Source organism: Styela clava, chromosome 14 (genome assembly GCF_964204865.1).
Source record: "Styela clava chromosome 14, kaStyClav1.hap1.2, whole genome shotgun sequence".
In the NCBI taxonomy this organism is placed as follows: Eukaryota; Metazoa; Chordata; class Ascidiacea; order Stolidobranchia; family Styelidae; genus Styela; species Styela clava.
This window is the reverse complement of record NC_135263.1, coordinates 16329027-16347423: the sequence shown is the minus strand read 5'-3', so window position 1 is coordinate 16347423 and position 18397 is coordinate 16329027. Positions and strand designations below refer to the sequence as shown.

The following is an 18397-nucleotide window of genomic DNA, read 5'->3' as shown; positions in this document are numbered from 1 at the left end:
ATTTTTTACATAAAACATGAGATATTGGATTTATTAGCTTTTCTATTCTAAATCATATAGACTGCTTTATTTATTCTTAACGAAAATTAATAAATCTCCTCTCTTTCTTCAGATGTGAAAGTTGTGGACGAACCTGTCTAAGCATTGTGAGACTCCTACAGCACAAGAGGCAATAGCAAAAATAGTAAGTATATCAATCAAGTAATTGAGCCGACATAAAGCAAAACGTCCAACTGTTCTTCTAACCTCAATTTCCTATTATTTATTCACAGGACAACTTTAGCAGAAGAGGATATATCAGAAGTCTGGCGACATATCAGTGACAGTGTGATTCCAAGAAATATATTTAGAATACTCCATAAATGTTTTCAATAGAAGAACAACCTATGGAGACATGCAAAGACATTTGACCCTCCGGTAGAGTTGTGTATGGCCCCTACATCCTGCAGGGCTTGAGGAAAATAACTAAAAATTCCAAAGCGTAAGATTGCATAAGCGGTCTTGTTTGTAAAAAGGCACAAAACATGCCCTACATACTTAAAACAGCTTTGAAAAATGAGGATTACGGGTCACTCACTACACCTGTGTTATATTTGGTTCATCAACTTTTGGTAGTACTATAGAAGAAATTCAGGAAAGGGTATAATCATTATTCATGATAAAATACTATTATTTATTTTGAACAACTTCAATCTAGACCAGGGATGTCAAACTCGCAGCCCCAGAGAACTTCCAGTGCGGCCCTCGAGCGCTTAACAATAATTGGAATAGTATTTTAAAAGTTTTTTTTATCTAAATGTAATAGATTTTTTAAACCTTTTAAAGTGAAATTGAATATTCACACAGAAAACAATTTACTGAAAGTAGTTTTGATAAATTAATTTTTTTGTTCACATTTTGACCCAATTAAGAATACACATCAAGCTAGCAAAGAAATACTTGAATAAAACACTTGATTGATTAAATTAAACGCAAAGTACATGAAGAAGATAGCATTTTCGAAGGAAATGGGAGTTGCAACATTTCTGCATTCCACAAAATTCTGAAGCACATTGTTTAATTTGTCATATTTCCATCAGTACAATGAAAAAACACAATAAGCTCAGCAGTCAATATGACAAATTCGAAGATCAACTTGGAACAGAAAATTTCCATGTGTTTGTATATTAATATAATTATACAACGACTTAGTTACTAAAAATCGATATCAATAATAATTCAAGCAATCCGATGCCATGCAATGTGCGCGAAAATCTCGCTATATTGAATACAAAATCGTTGCTATCATAAAGGTAAACGAATTCAGCCACTCAGAATAAATTGGCCTTCACAAAGCAATGGAGGCAAAATTGAGAGTTCATGAGCTATGAACTTTTATTTCTATCTTTGTCTTGAACTTTTTATACTCCACAGTCCCTATTAATTTTTTAAAATTTTAATTACCATGTGATGGTCATACATATCTTTAACTTGTATTTTCTGTCATGACGTATTATCTCTATGTGTCAAACTTTTAATTAGTGTACTTATTTTGCTTCCAGATGACATAGATGTATTGTCGTTTTGTTTATTACCTCAGCTTGGAGTATTGACAATAAAAAGGTGTCAGTAAATAACGTAAAAATTTTTTTTAACTCTATGTTATGATCAGAATGCACAATTAATAGGAATTATAAACAGCCAACAATCAATGAGCATTATATGCAAAATCCCTCAAAATAAATTTGTCTTCTAAAATCGGAAAAAGGCAAAACATATAGGTAATTTCCATTCACACAAGTATTTCAAGAAGACTTGCTCGACCCAAACTAAATGAGCATCATCAGTTGATCGGTAAGGCGGCAAGTTGAATTCAGCCCATGCAACCTCCTGCATAGAAGATAATAATAATTATGGGCTATGAGCTAAATTTAGACACAAACCTATCTACGAGGCAATATGTACCAGCAATGTTACCTACGGTTACCTGAATATGTAATGTGTCAAATAAATTCACCTACTAAACCAAGTTCGATAGGTGCAAACTTTGTGTTATGGAATTGTATCACAGCACCGTTAAGAGAAGTAAAAACAGTTTTGCTGTTTTGTATGACACCCTCTTTAAATGAAATTTCAATGTTTAAGCGCAAACATTACAATTACTAACTTTGAACTTTGTCATTATCTGCAAAATGTTGCACACAAATCTTTACGCTATCACTTTATAATCTTCTCTGATAAAAAAACGTCTATGATGTCCAGAATTACCCTTTACAGCTTGTCTGCCATTCCAGCTTTCCAAGTGAGCAAAACTTCTTGGATATGGAGATTATTTTCTTTCGTTACATGCGTAAAAAGGCAGGTATTACACGTAGAGAAGACGCTGAGTAGCAAAAGCGAGCGGAAAACGATCGCGAAAGGCGACGAGAAATATGTGCATTGGAGCGTATCATAAAATACAATCTTTCGCATGTAGTCTTATGGAGTGACGTCAGAGTTGCCTATCATGTTGTTTAATGTCATTGATGCAACAAAGCTAAATCTTTTCAGAGAACAGAATGACAATTAAGTTACCGTAAATGCTCGTTTTAACGCCCGGTCTTGATTAAGGGCTCGTTTGAATAGCCGCCCGTGTGAACAGGACATGAAAATAAATAAGAGCCGGTGCTTGAATACCCGCCCGGTGTAAAAGTTTTTTTTTTTGGATTTGTACCTGCGGTGCGTAGAAAAAGTTAAAATTTTCAATATTCTCGTTTAAATCATACTTAAGAACTGGAAATGACAATATATGGTATTAATTATTGGTTGATCGATCTTATCTACAGGTATTTTTGTGTGTAATTTTACTTTAAAAATAACAAGCGCCCCTGCTTGAATAAGGGCCGGTTTGAATAAGGGCCCGGTTAGTGAGTATGTTTGAAAAAAATAAGCGCCCGCGCCCGGGCTATTAAACGAGCAAATACGGTATTTGATTTATATCTAATTTTTGGAAATGCAACTGAGAATTCACAAATATCACGGAAAATCGTGGAAACTAGGTAGTGTTTAAACCCCTGCTTGAATATCTGTCTGAGCAATGACATTAAACAACATGATGCGCAACTCCGGCATTTTTGTCCGAAGATCGTATTCGATAGCACGCTCCAATGCACATACTTGACGAGACGAAAACGAGCGGATGTGTGCTGCTTTCAAGGCGTAGCACGAATGGTGTCCGTGCCTGCTTTGACAGTTGTTGTCGATTATAATGATATTTTTGAAAGTTGGGGTAAAAAGAAATCGGTAAAAGGTAAGGTGAATACTATTGTTGTATATCACACCCGGGCATCGCACTGTTAAGTACATGTGGGAAAGCCAGCCTTTGTCAAATACTACGAAGTTATTAATTCAGTACGGTACGTAGTTGCCCATTTGCCGAAATTACATATTTACTTACCCCTTATGGTTTCAAATAGTTCATGCACCTCCAGTTAGATTTTTTTAATCAGTGAGGATATATACTCATTGTTGATTGCTGCTCATTGTAACATACTATTACGCATTCACTTTTATTTGCGTATTGAATCAAAGTGTTAACAAGTTCACCTAACATTTCACTCATACCGGTCTATATTGTATAGTCTGATTTCTCAAGTATTTGGAGCCACGAATGCTTGTAATTTTCTGACTAAACCCTTTTATTAGTTGGTTTATATACCAAATTCAGTAAAATATTTTTTAAATAAAACATGATATATTGGATTTATTAGCTTTTCCATTCTGAATCATATAGACTGCTTTATTTATTCTTAACGAAAATTAATAAATCTCCCCTCTTTCTTCAGATGTGAAAGTTGTGGACAAACCTGTCTAAGCATTTTGAGACTCTTGCAGCACAAGAGGCAATAGCAGAAATAGTAAGTATATCAATCAAGAAATTAAGCCGACATAAAGCAAAACTTTCAACTATTCGTCTAATCTCAATTTCCTATTATTTATTCACAGGACAACTATAGCAGACGGGGAGATATCAGAAGTCTGGCGACATATCAGTGACAGTGTGATTCCAAGAAATATAATGCAATTGAAAATAGAAATTTGCAATAGAAAAACAACCTATGGAGGCATGCAAAGACATTTGACCCTCCGGTAGAGTTGTGTATGACCCCCACATCCTGCAGGGCTTGAGGAAAATAACTAAAAATTCCAAAGCGTAAGATTGCAAAGGCGGTCTTATTTGTAAAAAAGCACAAAACACGCCAGACATACTTAAAACAGCTTTGGAAATGAGGATTACGGGTACCTCACTGCACCTGTGTTATATTTGGTTCATCAACTTTTGGTAGTACTATAGAAGAAATTCCGGAGGGGGTATAATCATCATTCATGATAAAATACTATCATATATTTTTTGAACAACTTCAATCTAGACCAGGGATCTCAAACTCGCGGCCCCAGAGAACTTCCAGTGCGGCCCTCGAACGCTTAACAATAATTGTAATAGTATTTTGGAAGTTTTTTTTTTATCTAAATGTAATAGATTTTTTAAACCTTCTAAAGTGAAATTGATTATTCACACAGAAAACAATTTACTGAAAGTAGTTTTGGAATATTAATTTTTTTTGTCCACATTTTGACCCAATTAAGAATACACATCAAGCTAGCAAAAGAATACTTGAATAAAACACTTGAGTAATTAAATTAAACGCAAAGTACATGAAGAAGGTGGCATTTTCGAAGAAAATAGGAGTTGTAACATTTCTGCTCTTCACAAAATTCTGAAGCACATTGTTTAATTTGTCATATTTCCATCAATACAATCAAAAAACACAATAAGCTCAGCAGTCAATATGACAAATTCGAAGACCAACTTCGAACAGAAAATTTCCATGTGTTTGTATATTAATATAATTATACAACGACTTAGTTACTAAAAATCAATATCAATAATAATTCAAGCAATCCTATGCCACGCAATGTAGTGCGAAATGTCTTGTCGAAAAAATCTGTCATTTGTTTTTTTACTGATCTATACATGAAATGATAAAAGTAACTTTTTTGCATTACTGGAATTAATTAAACATTCGTAAAGATCCAAATAAACCCATGATCATGTGGCCTCGTTAGTTAGAGTTGGTACTATAAAATCATTTCAGACTGGCCTTAGTATGCTGGTGACACAAAAAAGATGCCAAACGCCAGGACAAATGTAATTTTAAAACATTGAGTTTATACTGTAGTATTTTTGTTAATTTTAGGTTCATATATTTAGATTAAGTTATTTTTAGTGTATGTATTATTCTTTCCTTATTCAAAGCTTGTTCAAAAATGATTTTGATGGTTGTACATAGAATTTTACGATTTTTTATAATAAATACTGTAACTTGCAAATGTTGCAATAATAGTGGAATGCAAATATTAATATGTAATTGCATTTGAAATTGAAGAAAATAATAGAACTTAATCCAACTGTTTAGTTGTATCACAATATATGTCACAAACTAAAACTATCTTAAAAATATCTTTTGAGTATACATTATCAAAAACTGTTTGCGGCTCTTTTTACAATTTTCAAAATGCAATGCGGCTCTCGAAAACCCATGAGTTTGACACCACTGATCTATTCTAGACGATTCAAGCATTGCTTTGGGAAATTATATCACTTCAATTAAATTGAAATAATCTCGCTATATTAAATACAAAATCATTGCTATCATAAAGGTAAACCAATTCAGCAACTCGAAATATATTGGCCTTCACAAAGCAATGGAGGCAAAATTGAGAGTTCATGAGCTATGAACATTTGTTCTTTTTTTTGTCTTGAACTTTCCATACTCCACAGCCCCTATAAATTTTTATTAATTTTAAATACCATGTGATGGTCATACATATCTTTAACTTGTATTTTCTGTCATGATGTATTATTTCAATGTGCCAAACTATTAATTAGTGTGCATATTTTGCTTCCAGATGACATAAATGTATTGTCATGTTTATTACCTCAGCTTGGAGTATTGACAAGAAAAAGGTGCCAGTAAATTAGGTAAAAAAATTTTCAACTCATTGTTATAATCAGAATTCACAATCAATAGGAATTAAAAACAGCCAACAATCAGTGAGAATTATATGCAAAATCCCTCAGAATAAATTTGTCTAAAATAGGAGGAAGGCAAAAAATATAGGTAGTTTCCATCCACACAAGCATTTCAAGAAGACTTGCTCGAGCCAAACTAAATGAGCATCGTCAGGTGATCGATAAGGCTGCAAGTTGAATTCAGCCCTGCAACCTCCTGCATAGAAGATAATATTAATTAGTGGGCTATGAGCTAAATTCCTAAATTTAAACAAACCTATCTACGATGCATTATGTACCAGCAATGTTACCTACGATTAACTGAATATGTAATATGTCTAATAAATTCACCTACAAAAGCAAGCTCGATAGGTGCAAACTTTGTGTTATGGAATTGTATCGCAGCACAGTTTTGTATGACACCCTCTTTAAATGAAATTTCAATGATTAAGCGCAAACATTAAAATTACTAACTTTGAACTTTGTCATTATCTGCAAAATGTTCCACACAAATCTTTCCGCTATCGCGTTTGTAATCTTCTCTGATAAAAAAAAAAGTCTATGATGTCCAGAATTGCTCTTTACAGCTTGCCTGTTATTCCAGCTTTCCAAGTAAGCAAAACTTCTTAGATATAGAGATTATTTTGTTTCGTTACAGGCGCAAAAAGGCAGGTACTACACGTAAAAAAGACGCCGAGTAGCAAAAGCGAGCGGAAAACGGACGCGAAAGGCGACGAGAAATATGTGCATTGGAGCGTATCATGAAATACAATGTTTTGCCTGTAGTCTTATGGAGTGACGTCAGAGTTGCCTATCATGTTGTTTAATGTCATTGGTCTGAGCGAAAAAAGTGTCGGAGCGGCTTTACAAATTACAATTGTTACGTCATTGTTAACTTCTTGCCGATTGGTCATTCTTGCGGAAATAGACAAGGAACTCGATGCTAGGGAAAGCATCCATACTGGCATACTTCAGAAACAATTTTTGGGGGTCAAAGGTCGGAAGAAGAAATAGCAGTATTGTTATGAGGTTTTTTGCAATTTCTTGTTTCCAATTTTTCAATCTGTGTTGGCGTTGTTGTTTGTGGAAAATATAGCTCCCTCACTCTCAAATGGTATATGATTGAATATATTGAATTATGATGATAGTTGATGAACATGTTATGTGAACCAGTTTGTAATTGTCAACTAGTGAAAATAATTTCAAATTGCGCCTATTCCAGTACCGTACCGGTACCGGTATTCGGGGTCGAAGACTGGGGAAACAAATGGATGCCTCTTGGCTGCTTGGAGAAATTGTTATACAGTTATACCGTACTAGGGATTTTATAAGGGTACCGGCACCGTATCGGTAATTTGCCATTGCGTAATAATACTGGAATAAGATAGATTTATCAATACCAGAATACCGGTAATCCATACGTGAAAGTGTCTTGAACCAGTCTGGATTTCATGGCCTTTTTGAACGAGAAATCGGGCGTGCAATCAGAAATTCCCGCGTGCAAATAAGAATTCCTGGCGTGCAATTATAGCTCACGATGTGCAAAACAACTGCACTCGCGTGCAACTGACTTTGACATCAGATACCTCTCAATACATCCGCGTAAAATTACCGGTATCGGATAAAAAATACGTTGAATCAGAGAAAAAATGGACGTTTGACCTTTGACCCCAAACATTATTTCTACAGTTTGTCGCTAATTTTGAGAGTGTTTGTGCGACTTTGGATACCGGTACTGTTCAGTACATCCGCGTAAAATTATTGGATAAAAAATACGTTGAACCAGAGCAAAATGGACATACTTTGTCATTAATTTTGGTAGTGTTTTTACGTAGAATTAATGGATAAAAAATACGTAAAATTAGAGCAAAATGGACGTTTGACCTTTGACCCCAAACATTATTTCCATACTTTGTCACTAATTTTGGGAGTGTTTGAGCAACTTTAGATACCGGTACTGTTCAGTACATTCGTGTAAAATTATTGTATGAAAAATACGCTAAATCAGAGCCGTACTTGGCCATTGGTGCGGAGGCGATCTTTTCGTCCATAACTATTCTCACGGGATTCCTATTTCCTATCATTCAACACGATATGGATCTTTCCCCGAGCATCGACTTCCTTGTTTACTTCGTGACATTGGCCAATCAGCAAGATGCATAAAAGGACGTAACAATGAGAGGAATTTTTCGCGGGTCAAAGGTTGGGGAAAGGTCCATGGTCTTTTTGCTTCGCAATATTTCGATCAGACCAAATCTTGCAGGCTGGTATTTGTCGACAATTGTGGAGTTATAATATTTTGGCATCTTTATATTACTGGATTATTGATTTTAAAACCATTTAAACCGATTTACATTGGTGAGCAATTGCAAATTTTCGGCGTGCACAATTGATTTCGCTCGCGTGCATTTTTGCGGAGCGCTAGCGCCCTCGGGCGTGCACCTGCCATGGAATCCAGTCTGGGTCTTGAATAGGTACCGGGACGATGCGGTATGAAATGTCTGAGTTTGTAAGTTCAGAAGTCTGTAAAGATAGGATTTACATATTTAAGTGTTACTGATATGCAATGTCTGAATGTAAATGTTGATCTACTTCTAGACATTTAATTAGAAATAACGTAATCGTTTAATTTTGAACTTGTGCGTATACCGTAGCTGGTAAAACTAATGACTTGTTCTAACTTCAGAACTTGGGTTTTTAATACCTTAATTACCTTAATTTAATACCTTTTTAATACCTTAATATTTTTAATTTTAGTACCTACCGGTACTGTACTTTTATATTCTTAGTTAGCATATGTATAAATATGGATGACATTGAGGACACAACTCCATTAATTTCTAATCAAGATGATTTACAAAGTCCAAACTCACAAATAAGGGAATTATTTCAGCAACAAAGAAGACGGAAAGTTATTGGAAATGATGCTATTCTATCTCCTGATATTATAAATATTTCAGAAAGCAATTGTTTGGATGGCTTAGAAGCTGATCCTCCTGATAATATTATTTCGGTTTTTGTTGTTGCATTTGACACAAAATGTGGTGAGATACATCAATATTTAATTGCTCTGTGTACTTCATGTCCCAAGTACAGAAGTAATCGTTTCATTAAATTGTAGATCATAATTTAGAACTGCCGCTGGGGTGGTTATATATTAGGCAACAAATAGTCACGTTTCAAAGGGAAAATACATCAAAATGAAAACTAGTATTGATACCATTTTAGGACTCTCTTACATAGAAGTATGTATAGATGTTGTTGTTGACTACTTTTTTGCATGACAGAATCAGATCAGCTAGATATAATCTGATAATAGAATTTTAATTATTACAATTATATCATTTATGATATTTACAAGTAATTATACTCTTATCATCATCGGTACTGATGAAACTCAACTTTGTTTTTTGTTGACGTGCATCGTTTAATTTATAATAATGTATCCACACAAGTCGTGGATGTTCATTGATATCAGTTTGATAGGAACTTTTATTTGGGGTTTTGCAAATGACTCCTTTTGTTTGTTCTGACTCATTCATAATCATGCATAACTCTAGTGTGTGTTTAATATTTATAAACATATGGAAATAATAATGTGATTCATTCATTATGTACAATATCAGTGATATATTTCTTAATATTCCAGGTAATATTATTGAATGGTGCTTACCAAGTGACTTTGATCTCAGTACAGTTGAATTCAAAGCAATGCCCAGTGGAGCTCATACTGTTAACTCGGACTTTTTGTGAGTTTCTACTCTTACAAGTTTGATTTAATTTCGTTTTCAAGATATTATAATATTGAAAACATGCTTAAAACAAATAAAATATATGTAAAACAATACAAGAGAAAAATATAGTCATTATCATATATGGATGTTTCTAAAATGTCCACATTTAAATATGTCATTGATTTGAAAGTTAACAATGTTTACAAATGTCATATCATTCATTTACTTTCTGAATTCATTTAATTCTTCAGAGATAATTTCATTATTGTAAAAAGTGGAATTGTAAATGTGATTCATAATTACGCCTGTAACTGACTAAAACTTTATTATGTTATTTAGGTATTTTCGAAAAGATAACATGTATGGTCTCAGCTGTTTTGAAAAAATGCAAGTGGATTCTACTGAAGAACGAGGAGTTCGTATGAAATCAGTCGGTGTTCTCGCCACCACATATACTGCTCTTCATAAATATTCACAATTTCTTGAAGTGCAAGTGAGGTATCATCGAAATTATATCATACTTCACACTTATAACCATTCAGAATTGCACCAGTCAGTCGTGTACTAAAAAATGATAGATTGCACTCATTGTATTATTGTATGGCATAAAAGAAATAGCTATTCCAAGGTTACTTATTTATATTGTATTCAAACTGTTTTCAAGTTAACCCTTTCATTATACCTATTCATCAAATTTATCATGTCAGTGCTTGATGGTTTACTTCAACAAGTAGGATATAATTTTATTGATTGATGCCCTAGTTGGTTATTCAAAAAACATCGGAGGATGCGCTTTGCAATCTTTTCTTTCATAGTCATGTACATTGATAATTCACGTCCTGAATTGGTAGCTTCCTGTTTCACAACTATAGCACTACAAGTGCTAATATATTGACTACAGTTCTTTCTGCCTATTTTGCTTGATGAATATTAAAATGTAAACAAATCCCTGTTGAGAAAATGCGCACTCTGTTTTCATGGAACTGACCTCCTCTAGATCCTGCATTGGGAAATATTCTTTAACGTCTTCAAATTAATTTTAACCTTTCGGCCAATGAATTTTATTTTCTTATCAAGAAGAAAATATGCTATAGCATTACTGACCATTATTGATTGGCTTCACATTCTAAATCAAAAAGTTTTAATATGGTGGTCAAATTTTGTACTACTATTTAATTTGTCATGGCACAAGAAGAGTCCAGTATTTAAATAACTTGTGTAATGAATATGTGCAGAAATTTGCTTTGTCAGAAAAATTGAATGTCAAGAAATGGATCCAACCATCTTATAGTTGTAATTTTCATAATTGAAAATACATATTATTCACACAGGCCAAAATATTTTTAGACATCAACTTCAAACTCCTGGTGATTACAAGCAGCTAATCGCTTTTTATGAAGATAAAAAAGGACTCATACCACCATCTTTTCCAATACATGAAGGCATTGTATCAAACTTTCCATCATCTGGTGACCAACTTGGACTACCTGAGATGACGGTACCATCGATTTGTAATATCTCATGAATTCCTCATTTCGGAACAATGCTTATAAGCATTGTTCAAAAATGAGGAATTCATAAGTAAAGGACTAATTATATAAAGCTCTTCAATAGTGTTGGGTACATATTTTTTTCATGTTTTATTAAGATCAGTAGTTCTCAGCCAGGCACCCCAAGGGGCTCCTAGCAAAAAGAATATGGAAAAATGATACAATTTGCCATTGTGGTCTGTCTCATTCTCACATATGATGTCCAATGGGATATTTAAGTTTTCAACATTACACGTCTTATATTAATCTCCAAGTTCAAAGTTGGGACCACTGGTTTAGACACTCATAAGTATTGATCTTGTTTTTTGGCACATATTTGAAATTAACACTGTAGCATATGAAAAATCAAAGATTATTTTTTTAATGCAATCATGATATATTTTTGTTATATTTCAGATCATCCATCCTGTTGGATGTTTTTTGCACTTCATTCGTTTCTTTGGTGAAAGTGTTTTTGTATTATGGAAACTTGCACTTCTTCAAAAAAGAATTTTATTTTTTTCACCACCACCAATTGGTGTTGTTTGTTATAGAGGTGAGGCAAGAGTAGAAAAAAGGAATTTAATCAGTATTGGGTAACCCAGCCTTGATTGCAATAGTCCAATTTTAAACCATATTGGCAATCTGTCACTTTAAGATGCAGAGGTAGGTCATTGTATGCTTCATCACTTCAGAAAAGTTGCATATATTATTAATGAAGGTTGTTGTTAGAGAAGCCTTGTTTGAATGGCCAAGCAGTATTTTTGAAGAGACTTTATTCACTGATTTCAAAGACTTTCAAGTGCCTCTAGTCATTCGAAAAAATGTCTTGACTTACAGCCAGAGAGACTTTACTTGTGACTCTAAAGACAGTTTTGATCAAATTTTTACAAACGCAATAATAAATGTATTGAAATAAGTAGAGAATTTACTTGTTGCAGTGATAATTCAAATATTGCAGAGGTAAATGTGGCCAATTTGAAATAATAACATTAGTTCAGCTCTAGATGCGTGTTTCAAGTTTTAGTGTCCATGTGTCATGATGTATACTCATTTTCCTGAAATTTACCATGACTGGAATTGTGATTTGCGACTGACCCTACTTTGGATTTAATATGGACTTGTACTTGACACTGATAATTAAGTATGGTCACATGTTAGATTAGTTGATCTTTTGGTATTGGTAAATGAATACTTTGTGTTACCACCTTTTGATATAATATATTTCTTTTCAGTCTATTGCACATCATGTTTAGCCAAGCAAATCTTCACTAAACAGACAAGAAAATTGACGAAACCATATTTTTATGTAAATATTGCAGACATTGAACAACTTGAAAACGAAATGTCATATATAGCATGTATGTATGATATCTTTTATAATATAGGAATTGCACATTTATTAATAAAAAAGTTAGATGCACCAAATATGTAGATTTGATACTACCAACAAGTTGCTTTGATCTAAAGCGCCTGTCACCTTGCACAAAATTTTGACACATACCGATACTTTCTTTTTAATTGGGATGGTTTGGTCTCAGGATAGTAACCCTTTTTTCTAATTTAGGTACGACAGAAAAAATATTTTGTGAGAAACCTCATCTTTATGATGTTTATGTTGACAACAGAGTGATTAAATCAGTAAGTCCTGCGTTAAAAAGTGTTTTGAAAGTGAATAGATGTGATGAAGAAAAATATCAACAGCTTTTAACTTTAAGGTAATTATCTGGTTGTGACTGGTCCATTATATATTATGGTAAATGCTGTTGCAAATCTTGTGTAAATATCATCTGCTGAATCAAAGACTTTCAAATAGAGAAGTCCATAAAATTTAATTCAAAGGAGTTGAAAATATAAAACTATCTGAGAGGGTGTATGTTGAGTATTCAGATGATCCTAATTACTGTTTTAGCATAAATACCATGATTCATGTAAAATTTGGTGTATATGGTTTTGCTGCAGAATAAATCAATACAATAATGGGATATGGGCATCCTATCGCTCCAAGCATGTGGGGACATTTCCTATTATCTGCTTAGTAGAAAATGACTGCATCCCTTTCTAATGACTAAACTATACATTTTTTGAAGACAAGAACATGTTTATCTGGACGGAATAGGTGAAGCAGAACATCATAATGAAGAACAAATGTTTGCATCGTAAGTCAATTCATTCTAATTATGGTTAGATTAGTAGAAAAATATTTTTAAATCCTGGCAAAGGAAGAGTTTGTAATAAACCATTTATGTGTATGTTTCGTATATTGCGTAACTAACCCCTCAGTCGTTCAAGATGTAAAGCCATACCCAATGTTGACAAAACATTACCTTCAGTGTCGGATAAACTCAATCACTTTCCTGTGGTGCGTTGACTTTTTATTACAATTTAAACTTGTAAAGCAATGATTTTGAATGTTTATTGTCATGTTCAGACACTTTTATTTTTTTTAAGATTCTTCATGGAACAGAACAACAGAATATTTCAAACATTATTCGATATTTCAACTTCTGACAACAAAACATTAACCACAGAACACATGAGAGCGATGGGACTTGATCCTTGTTCAGATAGACAATTTATAACTTTGTTACTTGAAACATATAACATTGATGCATTAATGGTTGTTGATAATCCATGTTGTCCTGTTTAATTACATGAATGAATGCTATTTGACAGGGCGGATTCTTTTAGAACGAAATGGTATCTGGATTAAATTAGCACAGACTTGTCACATCACAAAATGGCATTTTGGAAGGACTTGAGTGCGCCAGTGTGTGTAGCAGTTTACGCCATAATTTTATTCCGATTTTCCTTATTTTAGTTCTATTACGAGTTTGTGGACTGTCTGTGTTAGCCAAGTGAATATATCATCTTCCCATAGATTTCAGTCCCTTTACACAACTTGATATAAAGTAGGCGAACAAAATTAGTTTCCTTCATATTGGTATTCCCACTTCTGGAGCACCTATGGATCTGGCCAACAACTTAAATGCTTTTATTTGTCTGCACTGTATATATAGCATCGTGACAAATGTTATTTACATCTCTTACTAATCCTGCCTGCTGCACCCCACCCTTATTGGTGCTTATATATGCAGTATGTACGTATATACAGCAAAAAGCAGCTTTTCATCACCTGCCAGTATAGTATTATTTCTAGCCACCATATTCTTTCAATTATATGTAGTGCAATAACCACCAAACAATCAAGTTGCATGTGATCAATTTAATAATAATCTTGGTACCTTTAATTGAATGCAAGTAATAATAATTGAAAAAAGAGTGAAGAAATTGACTTATTATGTTTGTATGCATAGGAAGGAAGGTATTGATTGCAATGGGTAGAAAGGAAAAGCTATGTTGTATCGTATCACATCTGAAGAAAAAACTGAGCATTCATTGTCATTTATAGGATGGGACGGCATTCCACATTGCTGCGGTTACTTGGTCAGATGGGTTATAATCCAGTGCATCAACGGTCCAAACACCGACCCCTCTCAAGTCAAACTTATCTGCCAGACTATACTTCAAGCTTAGACTCTCCGGATCGTCAAACCAAATTTGCTGAATAATTCCTGTGGAATTGTCCTAAAAACAAGCAATGTTTGACAACATTAACCATCTCCATGCATTTACAATGCTGAAATACCTGGCACAATCTAAAGGAGACTAGAGAAGTGTTTTTAGCTCTTGATTTTCTATGTTGACCTTACAGTCAGACTGTTACAAAAATACTATAAGATCACTAGCCTACCGAGGGTGGCCCGATCATAAATAGGAGGGGGCTCAATTTTAATTCAAGTTATTACCAACTATACATGTATCTTGCCTATAACTGCGTAATTTACTTATGAGATATTACGACTCCTTGTTACATACCTCTGTCCACCATATTTATATGAATGGGATTTTTAGATTAGTTACACTGTATACACTTTGTTACCTTATAGTTTAAGAATGGAGACTTATAAACATCACTCCACTGGCGCCCACTCATTGAATTAGGCAAAATCTTCAAAATCACTCTATAGTCTAATTCTTTCCCAACACTTTGAGTGCAATGTGTCTTCTTATTTGGGTCTTTCTCAATGTAACATAAATTCTGATCGGTAAGATTCGAACAGTTATAAATGTAACCATACCACGGCAAACCAACCACAAGTTTCTCTCCTGGAAAAAAAAATGAAATTGTTGAAGATAGGAAGAACATTACAGAAATGGAGGTGCATACAGGGTAAAAATCTGTATGAAGCCGAACTTATGCATGAATAGGACAGTTACCTGGTATTCCAATGGCTCGAAATGCAGCTACCCCAGCTTGAGTTTGAGCATAAGGAGCGTTTGCTCTGGCAACACAAGGAGGTAACATATCATGCTGTTCATCGTATGCCATGATAAACAAAAAATCACAAGCATCAGCCAATCCCCAAGTGTTGTGATATATGTTTGGCAGCCAGAATACATCAACAACAACCTGTAGTTTACATAGTAATGAAGAAATGTTCAATTTATAATTCGATGCAAGCATGCAAAACAATTAATTGCTCACTCAAGAATTCCTTATTTTCAATTTGTGTGAAATATGGAGAAAATAAACTGTCTATTTAATTTATTGTATACCGGTACATGTTTGCAGCAAAAGCAAATTCATAAACACAAGTGTATGTTTGAGATGGCTGCTTTTCGTCTTGACCACATTGCAACAACTTTAATAAACTTACAATAGAACTTGGCCATGTTGCCTTAAAAGTGTATTTCAATTCAGCTGCAAAATCTGTCAATCCATTTCTGAGAGCAAGTTCTAAAGTATTTATCTCAACGTCAATATCTGCTCCATCTAGATAATTTTTTTCAGCAAATGCATGAAAGTACTTCACAACTTCAGTTCTAGCTGTAGCATTTTTCAAATCTTCGCCAGAAATAGGAGCTGAAAGATATTTTATAACACATTAATGGCTTCATTCCATTTAAAGGTACTCTTGCAGATTCAGATGGTTTCATAATCATGTACATGACATTATTGACTAGGCAAATATTAATTAGGAAAATCTGACCTGCATTACGGTAGTGGGTTAAAGTAAAAGAGATTTTGCAATTGTATGAAAAATATAGAAATAAGTATAAAGAAGAGCTTGCTTACCAACAACAAGTACACGAGTTTGATGCTGATGAGCCAAACAAACTAAATCTATTCCCACTTTATTCAGCTCTGTCTCATAAACAACTAGTGTTGTCAACTTGGTCCAGTTAAAGCTTCTGTAATTTGTCAAATTTACCCCGAAACCAAATACCTTGGAAAAACATTGAATTAAATAAAAAGTAGTAAATTACATAGTAGCCTACACCTCAGGGGTGGGCATGGTTTTCGGACCAGTGTGATGTAGAAAGGAATATTTTATAAATAATATTTAAAATGTTACAAAAGCAAAAAATGGAAAACAACAAGCCTGTGGCAAAACTAAATTTAATCCCAATCCCAGCAAAACTCTTGAGCTATTTTTTAGCTAAAACATCAAAATTTAATTTTAGTTTGGTTGTGGCAGCATCAGACGAGCCAGATTGAATAACCCAACAGGCAGGATTTGGCCCGCGGCCATAGTTTTCCCATGTCAGGCGCGGCGGTGTGGCTCAACGGGCTAAGCGTTAGGAATACGCTCGCCACCGCACCTCTAATTACTCTGCGTGGGTTCGCAGGTTCGAATCCCATGCAGGGATGGTTATGTGCGAGAGGATTGCTGGACTCCTCGCCGCCGTTGGGTGGTTCACGTAACCGCTGGTCGGTTACGGCTTCCTCCACCACCAAGTCCATGCTTCCAAAAACAAACAATACAGTAAAAACTAATCCCATACCCGACTTGGAATGGTAACCGGACGAGAGGCCGTGGTTCGCCATATGGATAAGCCGTCTTATCGGCTTTCCTCTCCCCCGAGATAAATATGTAAATCCTATCCTATCAGTACTACATGGTCACATTCTGACATTAGCGAAGACCATTTAAGATTCAAATGGCAGAATGGGTTGACTACTGACACGTGGCAGGGAGTTTAAATAAACCTGTAACCCTAGAATTAAATAGGTCTAAATTACCAGAAGGCGTTAGTTACCACATACGTACAGACGACTACAAATGCCACTTTTCCAAGAGTTCCAATAGCATGTCACGAAAATGTAAGCATATCAACTTTCTGACTTTACAGGTTCATGCCATAATAATAACTAACACAGTGTCCACCACATCCCGTTATAAAATCATTGCAAGTTTCCCTACCTCTCGTCTCCCGGGTGCATCAATGCGATCGCAGTATTTTGCAACAGAACAAGGGCAGCTCATCAATCGGTTGTTGTAACTTTCGATTCCGCCAAAGCAACATACGATTAATAAAAATCCTAAATATTTCCTCATGTTCGTCATCATAAGCAGCCAATTGTCAACCCATACATAAATAGATGCAGAATAAGCAGCAAACTCAAATAATTGCCCAGCAATGCTGAAAGTTACGGTATGCACTATGCAGCAAATAACTCGAAATATAACGACCGTAGTTTTCAAGCCAAAGAAGTGGTCGCGCGAATACCCAAATGCGCTATTTTTTTCTCAGTTTTGTTTGTATGCTATTTGAAAATGAAAAATAAAAGTGCACCAATGTTTTGCACAGGCTCAATTTTAATGGACACGTTTTTTTAACAGTGAGAAATTACATATAGAGGACTTGCGCGGGTCACGTAACTTTGTTTACTGGGCGGCAATAAAACAAAAACGTCCATTTGGCTCCTGTCACTTGCGAGTCGGATTATACGTTTCCGTTTCGTTTGGCTGTTGAAAATGGTTATTTTGTATTGTTCCGTTGGCTGTACCTATAGTATAGACAACGAAATGGATCTTCAGTTATATTCCACTGATTTCAAAAGATCCGGAACGTCGCGCAATATGGATATCATCTATTGGCAGGACTGCTTGGTGTCAAGTCCAGAAGCCATCTCACTTGTGTTTCACTGTTTGCGGACATTACTTCGTTAATGGTGAGTGATAATATGCTGTTATCAATTTCTTTAAATATTCACAAGCTCCCTCATTTCAATGGAAAGCAGATGACAAACTACT

General features: G+C 34.6%; 2 protein-coding genes across 2 annotated transcripts; one reads left to right on the top strand and one right to left on the bottom strand.

The window, feature by feature from the left end:
- The first annotated feature begins 8789 nt into the window (after positions 1-8789).
- LOC120340626 (DENN domain-containing protein 11-like) lies at positions 8790-14585 on the top strand. Its single transcript, XM_039408929.2, has 9 exons — positions 8790-9075; positions 9681-9780; positions 10105-10263; positions 11113-11263; positions 11712-11850; positions 12530-12655; positions 12862-13012; positions 13385-13453; positions 13746-14585. The coding sequence occupies exons 1-9, from the start codon at positions 8838-8840 to the stop codon at positions 13942-13944; spliced, it is 1332 nt and encodes a 443-aa protein (XP_039264863.2). The 5' UTR covers positions 8790-8837; the 3' UTR covers positions 13945-14585.
- On the bottom strand, positions 14501-17900 carry LOC120340627 (di-N-acetylchitobiase-like). Its single transcript, XM_039408932.2, has 6 exons — positions 17564-17900; positions 16435-16585; positions 16016-16221; positions 15576-15768; positions 15238-15464; positions 14501-14882 (listed from the first exon to the last, which is right to left on the bottom strand). The coding sequence occupies exons 1-6, from the start codon at positions 17708-17710 to the stop codon at positions 14697-14699; spliced, it is 1110 nt and encodes a 369-aa protein (XP_039264866.2). The 5' UTR covers positions 17711-17900; the 3' UTR covers positions 14501-14696.
- Between the last annotated feature and the right edge of the window lie 497 nt (positions 17901-18397).

What these genes read in the sequence shown, in the direction of transcription:
- LOC120340626 (XM_039408929.2), top strand. Translation starts at nt 8,838, where the DNA reads ATGGATGACATTGAGGACACAACTCCATTAATTTCTAATCAAGATGAT. An exon ending in TTTCTTGAAGTGCAAGTGAG is followed by an intron (nt 10,264 to 11,112) that starts GTATCATCGAAA and finishes AAATATTTTTAG; the next exon opens with ACATCAACTTCAAACTCCTG. An exon ending in GAAGAACAAATGTTTGCATC is followed by an intron (nt 13,454 to 13,745) that starts GTAAGTCAATTC and finishes ATTTTTTTTAAG; the next exon opens with ATTCTTCATGGAACAGAACA.
- LOC120340627 (XM_039408932.2), bottom strand. Translation starts at nt 17,710, where the DNA reads ATGATGACGAACATGAGGAAATATTTAGGATTTTTATTAATCGTATGT. An exon ending in ATGCACCCGGGAGACGAGAG is followed by an intron (nt 16,586 to 17,563) that starts GTAGGGAAACTT and finishes TGTTTTTCCAAG; the next exon opens with GTATTTGGTTTCGGGGTAAA. An exon ending in CAACATGGCCAAGTTCTATT is followed by an intron (nt 15,769 to 16,015) that starts GTAAGTTTATTA and finishes TGTAAACTACAG; the next exon opens with GTTGTTGTTGATGTATTCTG.